This window comes from Bombus impatiens, unplaced genomic scaffold (assembly GCF_000188095.3).
Source record: "Bombus impatiens unplaced genomic scaffold, BIMP_2.2 scf_0321, whole genome shotgun sequence".
In the NCBI taxonomy this organism is placed as follows: Eukaryota; Metazoa; Arthropoda; class Insecta; order Hymenoptera; family Apidae; genus Bombus; species Bombus impatiens.
This window is the reverse complement of record NT_176740.1, coordinates 1,267,162-1,288,459: the sequence shown is the minus strand read 5'-3', so window position 1 is coordinate 1,288,459 and position 21,298 is coordinate 1,267,162. Positions and strand designations below refer to the sequence as shown.

General features: G+C 38.1%; 2 protein-coding genes across 2 annotated transcripts in view; both read right to left on the bottom strand.

Annotated features, from left to right (window-relative positions):
- LOC100748489 (sterile alpha and TIR motif-containing protein 1) overlaps positions 1-7,540 on the bottom strand; it is a 140,535-nt gene extending 132,995 nt beyond the window's left edge. Inside the window, exon 1 of the mRNA XM_024367599.2 lies at positions 6,856-7,540. Coding sequence (XP_024223367.1) covers positions 6,856-6,894 — 39 coding nt within the window. The 5' untranslated portion in view covers positions 6,895-7,540. The remainder of the gene's footprint in view (positions 1-6,855) is intronic.
- Positions 7,541-12,928: 5,388 nt separating this feature from the next.
- The window catches only part of LOC100748253 (serine/threonine-protein kinase NLK), a gene marked incomplete at its 5' end in the record, with an annotated part of 235,578 nt that continues 227,208 nt past the window's right edge, over positions 12,929-21,298 (bottom strand). Inside the window, one exon of the mRNA XM_012385466.3 lies at positions 12,929-13,797. The remainder of the gene's footprint in view (positions 13,798-21,298) is intronic.

Here is a 21,298-nt window from a genome sequence, read left to right as displayed (position 1 = left end):
CCAGTTACGATATGATAAATGTAGCGGTCACGCTAATGGAAAGCTACTATTCCTTAATGATCCGTTTGATTAATCGTAACGTCGGATGTGACAACGCGTTAGACGAATTAGCAACAGGCTATCTCACTTTTCTCGGATCTCGTAATATGATAATTACACCTGGTGAAGAAGGACTCTACGGTTCCTCGTTCAAGGCGTCCCACTTATCGGAACGGACCAACCATTAATAGATTCGATTAATCAACTTGAAATCTTAGGCAAAAGATGGTCAGAGGGACTCTCACTCGCAGTTACAATAACCTTTCCAATCTTTCTTCGACGAAAAGACGTTCCAAAGACTGATCGCCGCCGGCAAAGCCACTTAATTATCATGATTAACTCGATTAACTCGTCCTTCGCACCTGCCTCATCCCTTCTTCTTTTCCTCTTCTTAAAAACATCCTGTTGACCCCTAAAAATTCATCTGGTCTATAAATTTATTCGCTTAACGTAGCCTCTGATAGATGCCTGTGCTACTTTCTTTTTTTTTAAGTTGGTGCACACGAGATGTTTCTTCGAAGATCACTCATTAAATTCTGTCCTATCTGCAATTTTAAACTACATTGAAAGAAACGAAATTTATAATAAATTACGAAGTAGCTACGAAAATTATTTACACGTACCATTACTCTCCAATGAATCGTTTTTGTTTCTTTATCAGGCTCTATACTTCATTTTCATAATATCAAATTTGTTTAATCGTACTGTTGTTTAATCGTGCTGCTAAATGATACGTAACACAATATGTTAGGACGTAATTAATTAGTATGTAAATTCTGTAATAAATATAATGGCGTGCAAATGCTTATTTTAGCCACTGTATATCGATCGTTAAGAAGATTTATAATAAAAATGCCGAGACCTCATTGTGCGGACTGTTACGAATAGTTGAAATATTCATATGACTTTTTATGTGAATTTAGATTTCAAAAAAAAAGCGAGATAAATATTTTTGGTGACATAAATTCTGCATTTGGGCGAGACATTGTCCATTCCATTTAGATACTTTCCAGTACATAAATTATTCGAAAAGGATCTGTAACTGGTTGAAAAAATGTCAGAAATTGAATTCTATAAACTATAGATCGACGAAACTTGTTAGTTACCGGGGAAATTTGAAAAATCGAATCCCGTGGAAATTATTTGGATTAAGAGGAATTAAAGCTTTATTCGAAAAAAAACTGGAAATCCTTCAGGAGTAAAACGAATATAAAAATCCAGGATTTCACGGCTCCAGAGACCTTTAGCGACGGTGATGAATACAGTTGGAAACGTGATACGCTTGGTACTATGCTTCGATTACTATTTTTATTCGACGCAATAACGGAGGACATTAAGCTAGAGGAACATAAATTCCCCGTGTCAAAAGGCGAAGGCAAACAAAATGGATTTTCCGTTTTTACGACGCCTTGAGAAAACGATCCTGTTCGACGGTTTCTCAGCTGAATAACTGTCCTTGCTTCTCGATTACTACTTACTCATTAAAGTGTCGCGGGGCTCGAGGCGATCGCTTCATTTTCATGTCGATAATGTCTATTACACTGCGTGGGACTTTACGATACTCAGTTGTTTACGCGATTGTATCGCTCGAGGAGAAAAATTATGAAGAAAAATGATTGTACGTTCGATATTTATTCAATGCCTTTGTTGCAAAATCGCGGCTGGGAAGGATAGACGTCTGGACAAGCACATTGACTAATAATTAATAATCGACCAGCGCGTTGAATGCTTTTTCAAGTTAATATGGCAATGAGTTGTAATTATCTTATGTCAAGAAGATATATTGATGGAAAGAGTATGGTAAGATGGATATTATGTCAAGATTATCAAGATATTATGATCAAGATATTAACGGAACATTTTCTAGTTATCGTTGACACAAGGAATCGTCGAATCAAATTTTATCTTTTACCCATTCAGAACCAACGTTGCGTCGATGTATTTATGTTTTTTAAATAATATGCGTTCGCTTTTTGGGCCTTATTTTGTGGATTAAAGAGAATCTTAACAGATGCTGCAGAAATATTGCACGTCATAACCAACCCTAATGAAATGTACGCAAAATACCAGCAGTTCTTTTTACTAACAAACTTCAACACACAAATATTTTTCAAGAATTTTGCCCTAACAGTGTTATCGCATATACCACTCAAGTTCCGCCCTTTCATAAATCGTTTTTCTTTTATAAAGGCACTTGCGCTCCGCTTGAAACTTTTTACGTGTGCTGCAAAGGTAGCCAGCGATAGCGTGGTGTCCCCATTTTCGTCACGAAACCTTCAATTAAACCCGTAAATTGTAAGAAATTCTTAGTCGTTGCGAAACGCGAAGTTTTTGCATTAGTTCACCGACCCGTGAAGCCCAACAAAGGATTCACGAGAGAGTTCTCGCTCGGCAGACAGCAGATAACACCGTGACAAAGTAGTCGCAGCTTTCCTGCAACACCTGATACCTCGTAATTACCCGTGTCATCCTTAATTGGGTTATGCCGACTGCTGCGATCGCCGTCGTGTTTCGCGTCGGCCTTTTTTATCCGATCTCGCGTTACGCGCCTAACAAACGCACCGAAATAATCAACGTAATTTGCAAACCGCGTCAGGCGTTTTCATTACTTCGTTTCTTCATATGTTCTTGACCTGAACAACGGGTTTCGCTTTGACGCCGCTTTCTCGAATTCATTTCCATCGTCTATACAGTTTTTATAAATTAACTTTTCAAAAGAGCATAATTCTTTCTTTATTTGTGGGCTATATCGCGCGTATTAATTAAGTTCTTGCGATAACTGCGGGCTACTTTTAAAAAACAGCTCGTTTCAGGAGTACGAGTTAACGAGGATATTATTTAAAATTGTGTAAGTTTTCCTTCGTTTGGCAGCCAAATTGACCGTTATTAATTTTGTTCTTATGGTTATTGACATCTGATTTTAAAAAATGGCTATCTTTTTAAAAAGATACAAAATAGAATTACAAGCATCTTGTGATCGTTCCTTCGATTTGAAAGGAAGATAGCGATATGTATCTGGTTTAAATTGGGTGTGGTAGAGAATGGTGAAAGGAACGTTCTTTTTTTTTTTATTTAAAAACTCCCGTTCTTATTTAACAACTAATTGAGAAATAAAGAGCGATATCCTAATATTAGTTTTATCGAAGTAGATATTAGCTAGTCAATAGAATGAATTAGAATCTCTAAACTATCAATTTGCTTACGTTACAGAATGTGTTATAAAACGGTACCCGAGAAATTAATAGTAAGTGGCAGTAAGTAAATGGTTCGATTTCCTTTTTCGTAACAAAAATGTTAAAATGTATACGATTTTCCTTTCCTATCTTGACTGTTGAGAACGTATAATGAAACGAGAAGTGAGCAAAAAGAAACAAAGTACATCTTGTTGAGGAAGCTGCCAGGACAAGAACGCAAGCTCGAATGATTTACGATTCTTTGGAAGTCGTAAAGACATCAGCCATGGAACACTGAAAGTTCTTACGGATATTTGAAAGAAAATTTACGGTGTTCTCCCCAGACTCGGTGGAGAATTAGTAGAGACGGAGTTGGGTTAATTGCAAGGCAAAATACGCAGCTTTTTCTATAAGACCGGCACCAATCTTTGATATATCGTTGGTGATAAATTAGCGAAATTTCGTTCGATTACAATCTGGGCATAGCGTGGTATTATCTCATATCCTTGGATAAAAACTAAACATCTTGAAAGCTCGTAAACGCTGGAGAAATTATTAGATTCTTTAAGGAGCAATTATTTAGTAAATCAGTCTTAAGGAATTCACGATGCAATTATTCGCCAGGATTGCGTTAATTTCTGCCTTTCGACAAACAAAACAAAACAAGTAAAAAGTCTACTATTTTCGCATGGAATAACGTAAACGATCTTCAGACAACTTGAACGAAATTTGATGTTAATTGTGATAATTAATTATACATACAATTCCGTGGAATCTATAGTGAGATCGAATATATGTATGTGCAAATGCGAGGGACGTAGAAAAAACAGACGGGCAAATATTTTGGTCTACACGATTGAGTTAACCGAAGGACAAAATTTCGGGTATTAATAATTAATTGCGAATTCTTGCGTTATTCCGTTGGTTTATGACTGAAGTGAGCAGGAGAAGGATACGAAAAAATACATTTCTCATTTTTTATAAGAGAACAGCTTTTAGATTCAGTACGTTGTCGATAAATCGTACGTTACCAAAATTGTTTGTCATAACATTAGAATATTAAAGATATAAAAATTCTATTCCTTAATAATTTTTTTACAAAACTTTGTCAATTTATCAGCCAAATTCGAAAGGCATCGTGTTCGATCTTGACAGATTCCTTTCATTCTCAGCTATGTTATATTAAGATATTAATTTTTAGTCAAAAGTGGAAATAAGAAAATGAAGAAAAATTTATTTGTCGGATTATTTTTCCTATGAGCTTCGATTTTTTTCATCTTTCGTTTTCCGTAATAATACTGATTCGTTGTTTTACGACAGTTAAAGCACGAATTAACATTTTGTTGTTTCAATTTCGGTGGTACAGTCGTAGTTTGTCATGCAATTTGCATAATTTAAAGGTTGGTTCGTGTTAAACATTATTAATTCGCCGCACGTAGTAATAAATATTAATTTTCGAGGGTTTAATTTTGGTTTCACTGATCGCACAAGCTGAAAATCGTTATATATCAATGCGACTGTCTATATTAAATTACTGACTCCGAATGAACGATGTAATCTTCCGTTAATTATCGGGTATCTCTTCAAAAAATTTATCGGTATGTTCGAACATGTAATTTGCAATGCAACTTGAAGTCGTGCTACCCGAGCAACGAACAAATTATGATGAACGTTGTAAAAAGCAGACCGACAACGCTTACGATTACCGTTACGATTCTCTTACTTGTAATTTACGTCACTTTTTGCGTCGGGAAACTCGAAATACGTAATTTGTTAAATATTACAGAATTCCTCGGATTTTCTTGTCCATTATGTCAATACGCTTGTCTTATACGATTTTTAATTTTCAATCATTTTTGCTTCGAATGTATCTATCTCTATAAACATTCAATAAATAACTTATAATTATCGTTCGTATTAACCCTCCGTAGGAAAAGTGGATGATTTACGTTTAGGTATAATTCTTCCTATTATCTTACGTCTTAATAAAAATCTAAAGCGAGCACAGTGTAGTATTAACTACAAATTTCTCCAATAATTCCCCCAAAATTATCATACAATCTAAAGAAACCTTCGTAAAAATTCTCCATCGAGTTACATTATCGAAAAACGTATCTTCTTAATTTTCATGAATATAATATATTGTAATTATGAATTTTCTAATATTCCTAAACCTAAGGCGATAAAAATAACCTGTAGAAAGCTTCGTCGCTCTAAACTACACCATGAAAAAGGACACTTTGCTTCGTTTTATCATCCGAAGGAAGGAAAGAACATTCGAAAAATCCTTCTAACTTTATTCTCACGTTTCTCTCGAAATTCGAACGCTTCGAATCTCAGACAAATACGATGCACGTATGCAACTAAAAAGAATAGACTCGCGGACGATCGCAGCAGACTGCTTGACCGATCGTAATCGGTTTTTTTCAGTCGTATATCAACGACAAGATTGGTTTCAGAAAATAACTCGCAGTCGAGTTATTCTCGACTCGAAGGCCGCGTGCCCGTTCCGTGTGGCACAATTGCACAATTGCGAATCTGTTCGATATCTATCAGCTGACGGGCAGCCCCCTTTCACCCGTGCACACCCCCGTCCAGCCGTTTTTCCCGTGGATATCGTCGCTTAGCCGCGATGGTTTTTTCGCAACGCGACTCGTTAGGATCTAACGATGCCGCTCTGTCGCTTGTGCAATCGATTGGTAACAGGTTCTGTGAGAGATTCCTTCGACTGTTTGGTGTTATTTAAGAAGATATGAAAGGGGAGAGTATTGAACACGTATCGATCTTATTGATCGTATTCTGGGTGTGGTAAGATTTTAACGAGCGAGTGTAGAGTGTTTGGAAATAGAGTTCACATTAGGAATACATATTCCGTCTAGAGAAATATTTCGTAATATAGCGTGCGCGTGTGTGGCCCTGTATCCTCGTATTATGTTTTGATACTTTCTTTTAAACGTTTAGCATTAATTAAAAAATGATCGAAGAACTGATACGTGTCGATTCTATCGATCATATCGTAGGAGTAAAAAATACGATTTTGTTAATAACGTAGGATTTGTAATAGCGTAGGCTGTTGGATGAAGCGAGGAATGTTCAGCTTAGATAGAGCGCTACTTTTCGATATTTTACACGATGGAACCCCCTTTTGCATCTTTTTTTTTTGTGTCTGTCTAGTTGTCTCTAAATGTTTCAGAAATATGGGATTTAATTTCTGATAAATAAATAGCGATATTCCTTTTTTTTTGTAATTACGCTTTCACGTTTCAAACTCCTCTAGCTAATTCTAATAAAATTCCATTTTTATCGTCTAAAGAAGCGTCTCGTTATTATCATAATCGAAGCGTGCTGCCATCTTGCAGAATGGTCACGCACCGAACTTACGATATCTTCTGTCCTCGTACCAACTTGTATTATGCACTAAAGATTCGAAAATTCAAAACATGTCTCTTAGATCTTCTTAACAACTATTTCACGATCGAATTCTTACACGTGCGAGAATCACGATTAATATTTGAAAATTTCCACAAATATTGAGTTATAATATAAATATTGAGAAATTAAAAAACCGGACGAATTTACCTTACAAACCAATAGGACAAACACGAAAAACGATAAAAATATTTAAGAATCGGAAAGAACTCACCTTCTTGCGATGCGGACAGCAGGACGATCCATTGCCCATGGTTCTTCCGATCTGCCAAACAGCGAAAGAACCGAGCTACGCATCGGTTGACAATATCCTGACGCACCGGTCGCCTTTCTGAATTTTCGTCGCACAATCAACTCTTCTGTTCGTCATCGTTGCGCTGAAACCTGCTTCGAGAAAGTTGTCGTTTATTATCGCGTTGGTATTTAAGCCAGCTGGTCCATTGAAAGTTCAATCGCCCCTGTTAACCATTCGGTGAATCTTAAGCGAATTACCTTCCGAAGAATCGTATCATCGTATTCTTCTTCAGATTTTTCTTAAGTCTCAATCGTCCGTTTCGTCGGTCTCTTTGAAGTTTTCTCGTTTCTCCATCTTCCGCTTCGAGTTCGTAATAAAATATCTAACGTTCTCAAACGAATCTCTCTTTCTTCACGTTTTTCGAGATTTTCTTCTATCGCTTTTATCCATCTCTTCCAACTTTTCTTCTTTCGTCATCTTCCTCTTACAGTTCATAACGCTATACCCAACGATTTCGAACGAATCAACGATCAATCTTTTCTCCTTCGCGCTTCTTCGTGTCTTCATTCGTCGATCTTATCAGCCAGTTGGAAATTTTCTCGTTTTCCCATCTTCCTCCTCGAATCCATAATATCTAACGATTTTCCAACGATCTTGCAGGCGAAGAATTGAGACGGAAAGAAGCAGAGAACCACGATGAAACGACCGCATGAAACTGAGGAAGCCGTAGCAATGGAAAAGAACGGATGGGCTGACAGTAATACTTCGATAATATAGATTACCGTGTCAGCTGTGCAACTCGTGGAAATATAAAGTTTCGTCGTGCAACGTCTCTCCGGGATCGACAAAGTCGGTGAGTCGAACGGAAAACTAGACTTTTCTTGATAAAAATCGGTTTCGAGTCGGCGATTCGTTCATTCGCTCGGTGATTTCTCTTTTCGGAAGCGTAACTTCTCTAAATCGCGGAAACACGTAAATTCGTCACGAGTCGTTGATCGCTGTGAATATTCCGTTTCCTCGACTTTTCTCCTGGTTTCGATATGCTTTTTGGCGCCAATTATGGACCAGCGTGGTTGTACAGTTGAGCGATAACAGCTCCAGTTTTGACCTCTCGATACGAGAACGTGGAACCTCTAACGAGTGTCAAGAGGTTGGCCAAGTCGAAAATAGAATCTGACGTGTTACACAAGAATGTTTTTTAATATGGTCTCGACGGATGGTTCGCGCGTCTCGAACACGTCGATCGTTGCATTTCACCGCTCGTTCGTCGATCCACGAGATTAAAGGATAGTTTCACGATCACGAAGAATCTTAATATACAATCGTTTGTTGCTACACAAATGTAGAGTACGTCGATGCAGGAGATCGAGTTGAAAGAAGCATCGCGATATTTGAAATTCAAGTTGAAATATAGGCGCGAAGTTTCGACAATTTTGTACGGCAAATAAAATTCGAAGCTCGTCGATCGTCACACTTCGCTGTTTATTTTTCTGTAAAATATGAACGAGACGACGATCTATAGGATCGCAGATTCACGATCACATAGATTCTTAATGTACCACACAAACTGATATTAACATATCGAATCGATTTGAAGAATATATCGTATTATTTGAAATTCAAATTCTATTTCAAATATGGCCACGGAGTGGCGACGTTTTCGAGTAAAAATTCAAGGCTCGCCGATCGTTGCACTTTAACGTTCGTAAAACGTCGATAATACGATAATTCGCGATCATAACCGAGCCGATAACCATACCGAATCTTGTTAAACAAAGAAGTCTCGCGGTTCGTTAAATATAAATTCAAATATTGGCGCGAAACGGCTATCTTCTCGAACAATGATTAAAATTCGACTCGTGGATCACGATAAGAGAAAGAGTTGGTCACCGGATCGGCGTATTTGAAAAACTGCCACCGAAATTCGAGGAAAGTCCGCTTCCACGTGTTTACGCGTGCGCCAGCACACGGTACCAATATCCACGCGAGTCACCGCTTTATTTTCCACCGTTACATCACTGTCGTCAGCGTTTCACCGCCTTCCCCCCCTCCAACGACAGTACTCGTAGTTTATCGAGCTTCGCGAAAACAAAGATCCACGCGATCCTTCCTGTCACGCCGTTCGCGACTGGTCTTTCCGGTTCCTCCATCGCTCCTCCTAGAGGATATACCAAGATTTACGACGTTCTCCACTTGCACGATCCACTTTCCAGGAAGAATTTCTTCACCTTTGTCTAGATTTCGTTATGGCGGGGAACAGAGAGATTCGACTTTGTACTCGCGTGATTCGGGGCAAAGATTCCGCTCGTACGAGTTTCAAAATGTTAACAATTCTCTTCGAACTTCTAAACAATACACCAACGTTCGAAATACGTAGTTTTGTATCGCACTTACGTACACGAAGAATCTTAAACGTTCGATCTTTTAATTTTCACTTTTGATACGTTCAGTCTTTCTTGATATGTTCGGAATTTTGAAGCGCAATATATATCGCGATTTGCAGTATGTAATTTTATACATATACCATACACAGAGATTACATATACGAAATCATAAACTTTTAACAAGCGAAGCACTTTCACAAGCGATATCGATCGACGAAGATAAAGTTTCTACGCTTCTTCGATCGTGGATACAAAGAAACTTAATGTATCGTTCTCTCCGAATTTCAACGCTATACGGTGCTATTCAAACTGAGGAATATAATTCTGTATACGCGAACAACGAGATCTCCAACTAGTCGAATCACTTTTTCAAATTCATTAACTTTTCGATTACGATTGATCGATTTACGAAAATTTCTTGGGTCGTCGATTCAAAGAAATTTACTAACTTCCTTCGAATTTCGAGGCAGTACGCTTTCAATTCACCGCGATGATCTTCTTTGCGCAAAGAATCTCCGCGACAAATTTTCGCACAACTTTCGAACCACACTTTGGAGCTCAAACTCGCGAGGTTTGATTCACAACTGATCGATGCATAAACACACTTGTTGGATCATCGATTCAAAATGGATTTCGCGCCCTTCGAGTGACGGAGAATGCGAGGACGAACGGATCGCGAAGCGTTCGACATATAACTGGCAACAGAGGTCCGTGCATTTCATTCTTGCGCAGCACGTGTTGATCGTAAACAGTCACTTGCGTCAGCGTGCGTCCCGCGGAAACTCGTTTTGTCAATGAAGCGACGAAACGCGTGAAAACTGGCGTCGTTAACGCTGCGAACAACCTGGCCGAGTGTCGTTTCCCTGGTCGAGACCGAAATAGACAGGCTGAAACAAGGAAATCGATCCTCTAGCCGTTTTCCGTGTCTCTTTTTCACTGTCCTACTGTTCCATGACGACGTTCGATCGACCAAATACCAGAGATGACACGATGGAATTTTCATGCGACATTCTGACGTAACGAAACTCGTTTTCGCGACACTTTGCTCGCACGTTGAGGCTAAATCTCACTTAAGCCGCCGCTCTTTCGCTATATCTGCAAATCGCTGACATCATTTCGTTCGTTTCGCGTCTTTATCGGTGGAACATTACGTATGTTTTTGTCACAGTCGCTTGGAAACACTGTAGTTGAGTAGAAAAGTGCGTTCTAATATCTCTATATTATTACGTCATTGGTTTCGGATCGATGTTCGACGTCGAGCGAATTTCTTGCAAGATTTTTAATAAAAGAGTTTAGTTTTGGGCAATGGAATCTTTTCTTAATTGCTTTTCTTCGCGATCGCAAAATTCTTAGGTTTTACACAAATTTTTCCTCGACGTTGTATTTTACTAGACTCGTGCTTGACACGTAACTAAAGCTATCTTCATGTTCCTATTAATAAGGTAGTGACTTGAAAAATATCACGAGCTTTACTTTCTTAAAGACAAACTTATCGTTAAGAATGAACTATAACCGTTCATGATTTAATTAAATATACCTTTTTCACTGTATAATTACGTAGCACACCTACGAACAAATTATCCGATAATTATAAGAAATCCTTGGCTGTTCCGTGCTCTTCCAAAAACAGATAACAGTTAACAAAGATCGTATTTTCTCGCCTGGAACAAGTCAAACGAGCAACTCGCAACTCGTTATCGCATCAGCGCACTTAACGACTAGTCGATAATATTTTCCAACGATATTAGTTTCTATAGTTAGAAACGGGCGAGCACGTTCGATGAAAGCGATAGATTAAGAACTTCGTAGCACGCGATTCGACGGGCATACGCGGCAGTTAAAAACTGGTGAGCACGTAATCGAAAGAGAGCCAGAGGAAGACTGAAGAAACTCGAAGAAAGCCGGCTTCGAGGTTCTTCTCTTTCGCGCGACACGAACGTCGTTTCTTATCGTGTACCGCCTGTAAACATTGCTTATATGTATCATCGTCGTCATCGTCCTCGTCGTCGTAGTCGTCGATATGCCGATCACGTCGATTTCAGGTCGGACCACCGGGCCAAACGCGACCCTGGTTTCCGCTTTCGGTCACTGTGCGCCGCAATTTTGAAACGGTACTCTTTTCGACGAGAACAGAAACGTTAGAGAGAGGGAAACGAGGTCACCGGCCTGAAATTCGAGTCTTAATTTCTTCTTCTGGACACAGTTTTTCGTATTAGGTGGGAGTCGAAGTTGGGTTAGTATCGCGGAACAATGTTTTACGTGGAATGGAACATCTGTCTGTCTTTTCTCTGTTCTTGCACGTTTTCGAATATTTACGCTTATCAACTGCACAAATATCCGCAGTTCTAAGATTATAACTTAAGCACTTACGAAACTAAAGCAGCGTTCATACGTTTAAATGTTATCGGATTTACGTGATTGAATTTCAATTCTCAAGATCTTGATTCACACCGTTACCATTCTCGTTTTGACGATTGCAGATAATAACAGATACAAATATAGAGTCGACACGTTAAAAAACAGACTCAATAGCAAAGTGCGGAAAGATATTGCGCATATATCGCCACATCGTCAATTATTTCTCGTTATCTTCGCTTATACATCGAAACTTACCTCGAACGATCGGTTCTCCACTCGATAGATCCCGCGTACAGTTAATTCGTGTATCGGCGAGTCCGATCGATAAATCTCGACGATCGGGCAAAATCCGTTACCTTTTTCAGCGAGCCAGCCAGACAGCGTGCAAAAAGGACGGAAAGCTGGAGAAGAAACCATGTGGATGTCCAGTGGGTAATGATATTAGCTGTAAAGAGAGAAAGGAAAAAGCCCAGAGGCCTGCCCACGTGTAATCTAAGACTCGCTTCCCTTTATCATTAATCAGCCTTGCAAACAGTTTCATTAGGTCTTATTATTTTCTCGGCTGTTATCTGTGACTCCTTAACAGCGTAACTTATGGCGTCCGACAGCCTGATTAGAATCTCCCTGGCTGTAATTTCTCCGCTAGCCGGTCTGCCATTTATCGTCAATGTCCCAACTGCCAATCGGTGTCGTGCGCGCCGATTGCTCGACTCGGAGACCTCCTTCAACTCGCCACTTGCAAAAGCCAAGACTTGGTCGTCGGTACTCGCGCTTTTTCCGCCTTCGAGACGTTCTTCTTCAAACAGAAAAAGAATTCCCCGTCGTCTGGTATCGTGTCACGAGGTTTTTGTCACAAAGGAAACGAACTGTTCAAATGCGAGTTCGAGACACGATGACTGCAGCGTTTTTATTGCAAGGGATATCGCCGCGTCATTTTTGCATTTTTCTTTTTCTATATTTCTGAATAGTGCATTCTGCTGCATTGTCGATGGTTCTGTATTTTAAAATGAAGATATCTTTTTACGAATTTGATATTTTGATAGCGACCTTCACAGAGATACGAAATTAATTTAGATAAGAGCGTTCCGAGAAACAAAGGATTGATGTTGTAAGAATAGCAGGTAATTTGTATTCATATACTCTGTCGCGCTGCCAATAATTTCTTTATTCAAATGAATATATTTTTTATAGTATTTTGGTAGTAGGACAAAGATAGGTGTAAGTAAAATTTGGATGGAATTGCCTCCGAATCACGGAGTACAAACGGTGGTCAGTATCTTTGAAGGTATTAGAAAAAAAAAGGACGACGATTTATCAAAACATGTATAACGATTTATTAAGGATCTATTTAAGCATGTTAAATTTCATGAAATGCAGGTACCTACCTATCTACTCACTAGCGTTACATTAGACGCGCATTTTACTCGCAAAACTGTACGATCTATTTCTTTTTATTTGTTTACTTTTTGTTTTAAAGGAGAGTTGCATAGAATTGCATTTAGTTTCCTTCGCCGATTTATTCTTGCTTAGTACGATCGTCGTCACACACTCGAATCAAATACATATTTCGAAATATTCCAAGGATATTATTTGCGTATTATTTTTACACAATTCCTGCTTCAATCAATTTTTTTTCTTTTCTTTTTTTTTGGCATCTCATCAATGTTCTTTAATTTTGTTTTTTTTTCTCTCCTTTTCTGTTTTCTTAATCAAAGATATCCAGGAACGATCTTTGCTCTGCATTGTCGATAAATTTAGATAAGGCAAACAGAACGATCTCCTTCGACATCAAACACACGACATATCGAAAATAATTTCTGTATTCGAGTCGTTTGCGTGCTGGCAAGGCCGCGCACGATCGTGCTAGACACCAGAATAAATCTGCGTTTTAAATCTGCCTACGTTAGTTTTGATTGCCAGTCTTCAATGCTCTGGTATTTTTTTTTCAGATTTTCCATGTTTTTCCTTTTATTTTATTTTGTTTGTCCTTAGAATTCGTCGTTCTGTCGATCGTCCGAAGGCTGAGACGTGGAGTTTCGAAAAAATGGTTTCGATTAAACTTTCGAGTCCGAAAAACGTGCTCGCACTATACAAAACGTTGCTATTTTATTATGCGTATGAACTAGAATTTCTTTCTTATAGTCGCATGCAACGAGAAACCAAATTATATCTAATAATTCTCCACACGTTCATTCCAATTTTGATAGAAACTATTGCAAACAAATAATCTCGATGAAAATGAAAATTTTAGTTGTTAGATTTTCGAAAGTGGATTATTTCCGATTTCTCGCTGCAATCGATCGTTTCTTATGCTACCAGTCGGAGAGAATCTTATAAACTTAATTTACACAATCGATCCTACGTTGTCGCGAAAAATTATACGACGCGCGAATGCAAATTATCGAGCGATCGAAAAATTTCATCGGGAAAGTTTAATCGCCTCGCCTTTGAATTTTTGTCTTTTTTTCCTTTCGCTGTGAATATACTAGTGTGTGTGTGTGTGTCTGTATGTGTGTGCACGCGCGTGCATTCATGCACGACGCATGTTCCTTCGTTCGTTTATCCGTGTGTTTACGTGCTGTATTTTTCTTTCTCTTCTTCACATCTTTTGATTCATAGTTTCCCATGGTATTTGATTATTTAGCCGAAAGTTGTAGAGTAGAACGCTTGGAATTACAAAGGCTGGAATCGACTACGATCTTTTTTCCGTGAAGATCCACTCTACGACGATAAATGTGCATATATCGATAGATCGCTCTTCTTAACGAAGAATCTAAAGAAAAAAGAAAAATGCAAATAAAAACTCCTCTCTTTTGTTTAGATTCTTCGTTAAAAATCCTCGACGCGGTCTTAATTATAATTGATGAAGTTTTTACAGCTAGTTACCAGAGAAAATAAGGGCTTAAGACCAATTTCGTTCTGTTTTCTCCTTTTCCAAAAATGTTATTCGAGAAACATTCATACTTGAAACGTGTCCAGAATTTTTATTAAATTTCAAGCATAATTTTCAAACGAAAACTCGTCGATAAAGCGTTTGATAACAATTCCAGATTTGTCATAAGCGCGAAAGAAACGTAAGGACGAATGTGTCGAGAATCTTTTATTTAACTAAACTTTAAGCATAAGTTCGAGTGAAAATTCATTGATAAAGCGTTCGATAACAGTTGAAATTCGATTTTGACGCGAAAGAAACAGTAATGGTAATTCGTTTCGAATTTTGATTTCCAATAATTTCTCAAAACTGGTCTCGAAGCACCCGGTGCGTAGACATATCTACGACATGTGCACGATAAATCTTGAAATATATCGACTGCGATCAAGATCGCGCGTTGATCGAAAGCGTACATCGAATAGTCTGTGCGAATCTCCTCTCTCCGTTGTAAAGGATCGACGCAACAGTGTATCGATATACTGATATACCATTATGGTCGGTTCCTTACAGTATGTTTTAAGTTACGAGCTAGTTTCGAAGAAACGCGACTTCGTCTATCGGAAATCGATTTACAAAGACTACTTAGTTGTGAAAGACACGATTGAATCTACAATTCAGAAGGTCGATTTCGATGGGAACGGGATAGGATTTTACTGTTTTCGTAGCCAATCGTTGATCATCGATCGTTTCTTTCACGATGAACGTACAAAGTCAAACATGGATCTATTAAAAACAAAAATTTATTCTCCGACGTAAAAAATTGTAATAGATTGTAATATAAAATTTGTCCATAAGCATTGTCCTTAATTTGATCTCATTATTTTTTATATTTATTAAATTATATATATAGGTATATTTATTAAATTAATTTCGTTTTAACCCGCATCCCCCCCGAAATCGACCCCCTGGCTACACACCATACACGGAGAAAAGGGTGATACAAAATCTATGTCCAATCGAAACCGACACACACAGATAGAATAAACTGTTGTTTAGTTATTAGTTTAATAGTGATCAGCAATTAATTGCTTCCATCTCGTTTTACGTAGATTAAACAGATATAGGCATCGTAGACACGTAATTGTTATTTTAGTTGTTGTTTCTTATCTGCATTCGTGTTACTTCTTTACAGTTTCATTTTTTTCTTTCCTATTTACACTGAGTACATTGCCTCTGTTACGACGGCCTTTAAATCTTATCACTTGTTTTCTAGAACATATCGAAGAAAACACCCCCGAACTTTATCGACGATGCAAGGCGGAAACTCGATCGAGACAGCGCGTTCTCGGTCCGATCTTGTACATTTTTCTCCCTTTCTCTATCATCAGGGAATTCTTCTATTATCGTGAGAAAAATCCGCTCTCTTCGCGCCACTCCTATCGAATTTCGTGCAAAATATTCTTCCGAGAAAAGTTTTTTCAAAAATATCTCTCTGATCTCGTTCTTCGAGAATCGAGCCAGCTAGGAAATCGTCGCTCGACACCTCCGCGACATATTTCTCCACCCACTCGTGCTCTTCTTTTATATTACAAAGATTATTCGGTAATCGCTGACCTCTACTAAATCGTATTTAATAAAACGCTGCGAGTAGCGATGCAAAATTGTACTGTCTTTACAATTACCATTATTAACGCGGTCGGTCGGCCTCGCTTTCCCGAAAATACAAAAATTACACGGCGGAGATCAGCCTTTCTACTTCGTTTCCCTATCTTTTTACCTACAAATATTAACTCTTGCCACCTATCGTTGCGACGTAATAATATATTACACAAGGTCCGCCCTTATCGCCAGACGGACGTTTCTTAATAGATACAGACTATCGCGATTTTATAGATCGACGATCTCCCAGCGAGCTTAGTCGCGAGGCTCTCGATCGTTTTCCACGAGCATCGTTCGTACGAAAGTTCGGGCAAATTGCTAGGAAGAGGAAGAGAAAACGTACATTAAATGCTGTGCACACGGGGTGACATCGTCGGTTAATGGAAACTCCGTAAAACGGAAAAGATTAACTCGATTGTTTCAGAGAAAAGTCTCAAATGTGTCGAATAATTCTATTTCTTTCGCTAGATTTTTAAGAACAAAGGTGGATGGTCTGTAATATAATATAAATAATTTTTAAATATTCTTGAGCCAATTTTTGTAAGAATTTTTATTATCTTTTACTTGTTTCCTCTTTTCGTATGGGAAAGGGGTCGCGACAATTTAATCGACACCCCATGCGTCCCAGCTAATATATAAATCTTACAAGTGTTCGTGTGTGTTCAGGTGTATGTGTAGAAGGCATACGAGCATCCCTAAACATTATTTTGGCCGTGAATTTAGAGTGGTTCGAGCGCGAATGGACGATCGCCTGTTCGCCTCTAAAAAAGTACACATATATACCCGCTAATAGAAACGATCCTACGTGTGTAATAGCATCGACACGAAAGAATTTGTTACATATACATATCCGTAGAATATTCGTACATGTACAGGCTGTCACATTTATTTTCACCTCGTTAAATATTCTCTATTATTAACCGTGACACGAAGAATCGTGTGTCAGAAATAAATAATTTTTCTTAGAAACGTTTCCTCGTGACGTTAATAAGAATAAAATATTTAACGGGGATAAAACGAATGAAAGAACCTCTACGCGTAAACGTACCTGTAAAGTTTTAAAAGAGTTCACACGCTTATCGCTTTACGTACACGTATCGCCGACAAAATTTCACTGTATATACAGACGCCACGCTAATCGGTGGCTTTGATCGGGGGTTAATTAAACGCACGAGTCCACGAAGAGGTCAAGATTCACCCTTCGAGCGTGGTTCGCCACGCGTTTCCCACGAACCTGCTTGCAAACCACGTTCGAGAAGTCCTGACGTCAATCATTCCCATAACATTCCATGATCCGTTAATAAACTACTTGTGCAAAATTGTGAGTTTGTGTGTTCTAACAATTCGAGTCGATACATACGAATACGATTTTTATTTAAGTAAAGGATTTTTATTTTATTTAATAGTTTTGCATCGTTTCTATTTTAAAGCTATCACAGAGGAATTTTTCTTTTTTCTTCTTTTAATCGACGGCTGTTTAAACGACAGGACTCCATAGGTTTATTTATCACGGATATATTTACAAGTACAAGACACCAAGAACAAGGGACACGCAGAACATTAAATAGACGATCATAAATCGATCAACGATCGAGCACTCGCATTTTGTCTTTTTTTTTTCTTCTCATTTTTCTTCTTTATTCCTTCCTTTTTCCGTGAATTCATCGTTTGCACTTGACTTTGTTCTAATCTCGTCTAGAAACATAGATCGTCCTGGTAAGAAAAATTCGAGAGGCGTTCCGTTCCAGCGAAAAGGTGTTTCCACGGTTCGAAGTATTTCAGAGTCTGCTACATGATTCGGGGACTCGTATTCGATGATTCGAACGCGAGAAAGAGACAAGTGAGTCGAACGAGCGAGAGTTCTGCGAGTAAAACCATGCCGTCGAGATATTTCGTTTTAAAAAAAATATATCCTCGCGCGATGCGTCCGAAGAGGCTAGATCGTCTTCCTAAATCGAGAAGTGCCGGATCGTTGAGCCTAGTATTTATATATACTAAAGTACCAGCTATTTTTTTCATTTTTTTTTTAATCCTTTATTAATATATATGTATAATTTATATGTATATATACGTACGTGTATAGAGAGAGAAAGAGTAAAAACGAGCTTCGCCCGTCTGCGCGAGAACGAACGCAATCACGTAACGCAAAAAAGGAAACATCGAGACGGGCGCGAGCTTTTTTTCTCGGTGTCAAGGGTTTTCTGAGAATGTAGCAGTTTTTTCTTCTTTTTTCTTTCTTACAGTCTAGCTCGAGAATGGAAGATTAGCGAGGGGAGAATGAGGAATCCAAAGTGACGAAAAAAAAAAAAAAAAAAGAAAGAGAAAATACTAGAATCAGAAAACGCGTACACAAGGTTACAACTTCCACAGCTCGACGCTCGTCTTAACACCCACGCGATTGCTAACCCTAAAAAATACGTGCCTGCCCATTGAAAAAATGTTCGTCCTCGAATAATTTTTAAGTACGTACCCTACACGATTAAAACCTTAGAACCTTAACGATTTTTTGTTTACCTTAGATCGAGCTCTATTCTACTATTTACAACAACACGATTGAGGTTTTTTTGTGTTTGTGCCTGCCTGTTTCTCCCTTCGTTTCTATCTCCTTCGCTTTTTTTTTTCTTTCATTTTTCGATGCATACCCTTCGTCATCGAGGGAATATCGAAGTGTCCTCTTCTTCTTCTTCTTTCTCTTCTCTGTAACTCCTTTCTTTCTTTCCTTTCTTCTTCCGTTATCGCTAATTGTGAAAAGGCTTCGGGCTACTTTCAAGGTACGCGAATTCTCGAGGTTACACGCTAATATTTACACGCTTACGAGTGCTAACAGTGTGCTCGCCGTCGAGTTTCCAAAGTCACTATAGCGATTCTATTTCCTCGACGGTTGCCATTTTCTTTTTACAGATATTACACGCACGTGACGAACTATTCTTCTCTCATTCGAATTTCTTTCTCTGCCCTGTCACTCTGCTAGAGAGTTAGAAAGTACGAGAGACGTCCGAAGAATTCTCCGAAAAGTATTTTATTTCTAATTGAATCAGCGATGTGTGAAATGAAAATTGTTACAACGAATCAATGGTCATTTTTATGAAAGAAAACGTTGTTGGAACTATTTAGGAGCAGTTGTACGTGGATACGAATATAATCGGCAAATGTTGGACTTTACACGCGTTTCGAAAAATTCTTTGAACGTCTACGAATCTAGAACGAGACCGGAATTGAACAACGCGAACAAAGCGATGGGGTCGATGGCGATTCCTCCGTTTAACAATGATAAACTGGCAGTGCTGATGCGAAAACTGTACTCCCAGGGAAGAACTACGATCGGTAAAGTCCTCTTTAGAATGAGATACGCTGTAAATGTGGCACGTGCAAATGATAATTTACCTTCCCATCTGCTTCTGAACAGACGTGCGTCTGGAAAACTGTTGTCACTGTACAAATCGATTTACCTCGTTCTTCTCTGCGTTCATTCTCTTCTCTCATCGATAAATTCACCACTTCGTATCGCATATATAGAAACCTTGGAATTTTCCAAACGAAATATTCGAATATCGAGGAATCGAATAGCGTTTTTATTTTTAGAAAGGTCGAAAAAATGAAAATTTTATATCGGATATTGAGAAACTTGGAATTTCCCAAATACAGTAGCCAAATATTTTGAAATCGGTTAGCGTTCTTATTTTTAAAAATGCTTAAAACGTCAAAACGTTATATCGAATATTCTGGACAACTTTAGAATCTTTCGGATACTGTGTTCAAATATTTAGAAATCGAATAATCGTGTGCTCGTTGTTGGAAATATTCCAGAAATGGAATAAATTATATTTTAATCTTTGTGCCGCATAAATCACACTGGCATCATTTCCATTTCCATCTTGACTTTACTATCAGTCATAAACGTTCTTCGTCATTTATTTCTACATCGTTTACATCTACATATACGTTAACGATTTCTTCCTCCTCGACCCGTTTAACGCATTATCTTGAAATCCATGCAGAATAGAACGAGGAAAATCGCGCTTAAACTCGTTTTCTAGGACCCCACGACTGCTCCATTCTGTGCTTTCGATCTTCGACTTATGCTTGGTACTCGTTCTTAGATCAGATTTTAGTTTGTTTACGATGGAAACGTGCTAGAGACACCGAGAGGATTAAATCAAGCGTTTCTCTTGCTACAAGAGATTTATGTTTTAAAGGATACTCTTATTTTTATCGCGTAAAGTCTCCACGTCTACGTATCGTTTCTCTTATGCTAAAATTACAATATGTCCAAGTTTCTAACTTTATAACGTAATTTAAAATCATTTGATTATACGTTCAGTTCAGAACTTGTCTAATATATTTTGATTCTATTCGAAGACACTAGTCTTCGCAATAAATGAAAAGATTTAGAAGCTTCTCCTTCAAATATTTTTATGTCGATAATTTTTATTATCCACGACAACGAATATCAGTTGCTCGTAAAATTTTGAATCAATTTTAGGAATATTTTTGATAGTTTGAATTCTTTCACGATTATTAATACTACGTTTGAAAGAATTTCTTATATTACGAAATATATAATTCGTACAAATGTAGCTTCATTTTACATTTTATTTCGAAATCTCGTTAAACTGGAGAAGATAAATATTATTATTCGTTCAAACGAACTAAAATTTTAATAATTAAATTAATCACGTATCGACGGTATCGACATAAGAGGAACGATAGCAAGATTAATCCGTAACGATTCTACAAAGAGAAAAATGCGACTTTACGGTACGATGAATCTACTCGAACAATCCAAAACTACTCGCAGTCGCAGGGTTCTCTAGAATTTGTTTACTAAATAGATTGTTTCGTTTTCCGTGCCCTGTACTATCGATTACTTGCACTTAACTTCCAAATGTGTATCTTGTGTTCCCGTCTATGCTACTCTCGTGTATTTTTTATGCTTAGAATTGAACCGACGTGTGTCTGTGAATGTGTGTTTGTGTTATAATATATCGTAAACGCAATATATTAAGGCCTCTTAGTTACTAACGACAGGTCGTCACGTTTATCATCTTCCGCTACGACGCTACAACGATACGAAGACGGCGACAGAATTTCCTGCTTCTCTCCCCTTCTTATTCCCTTCTGTCGTCCCTCAACAAAAAAAAAAAAAAAA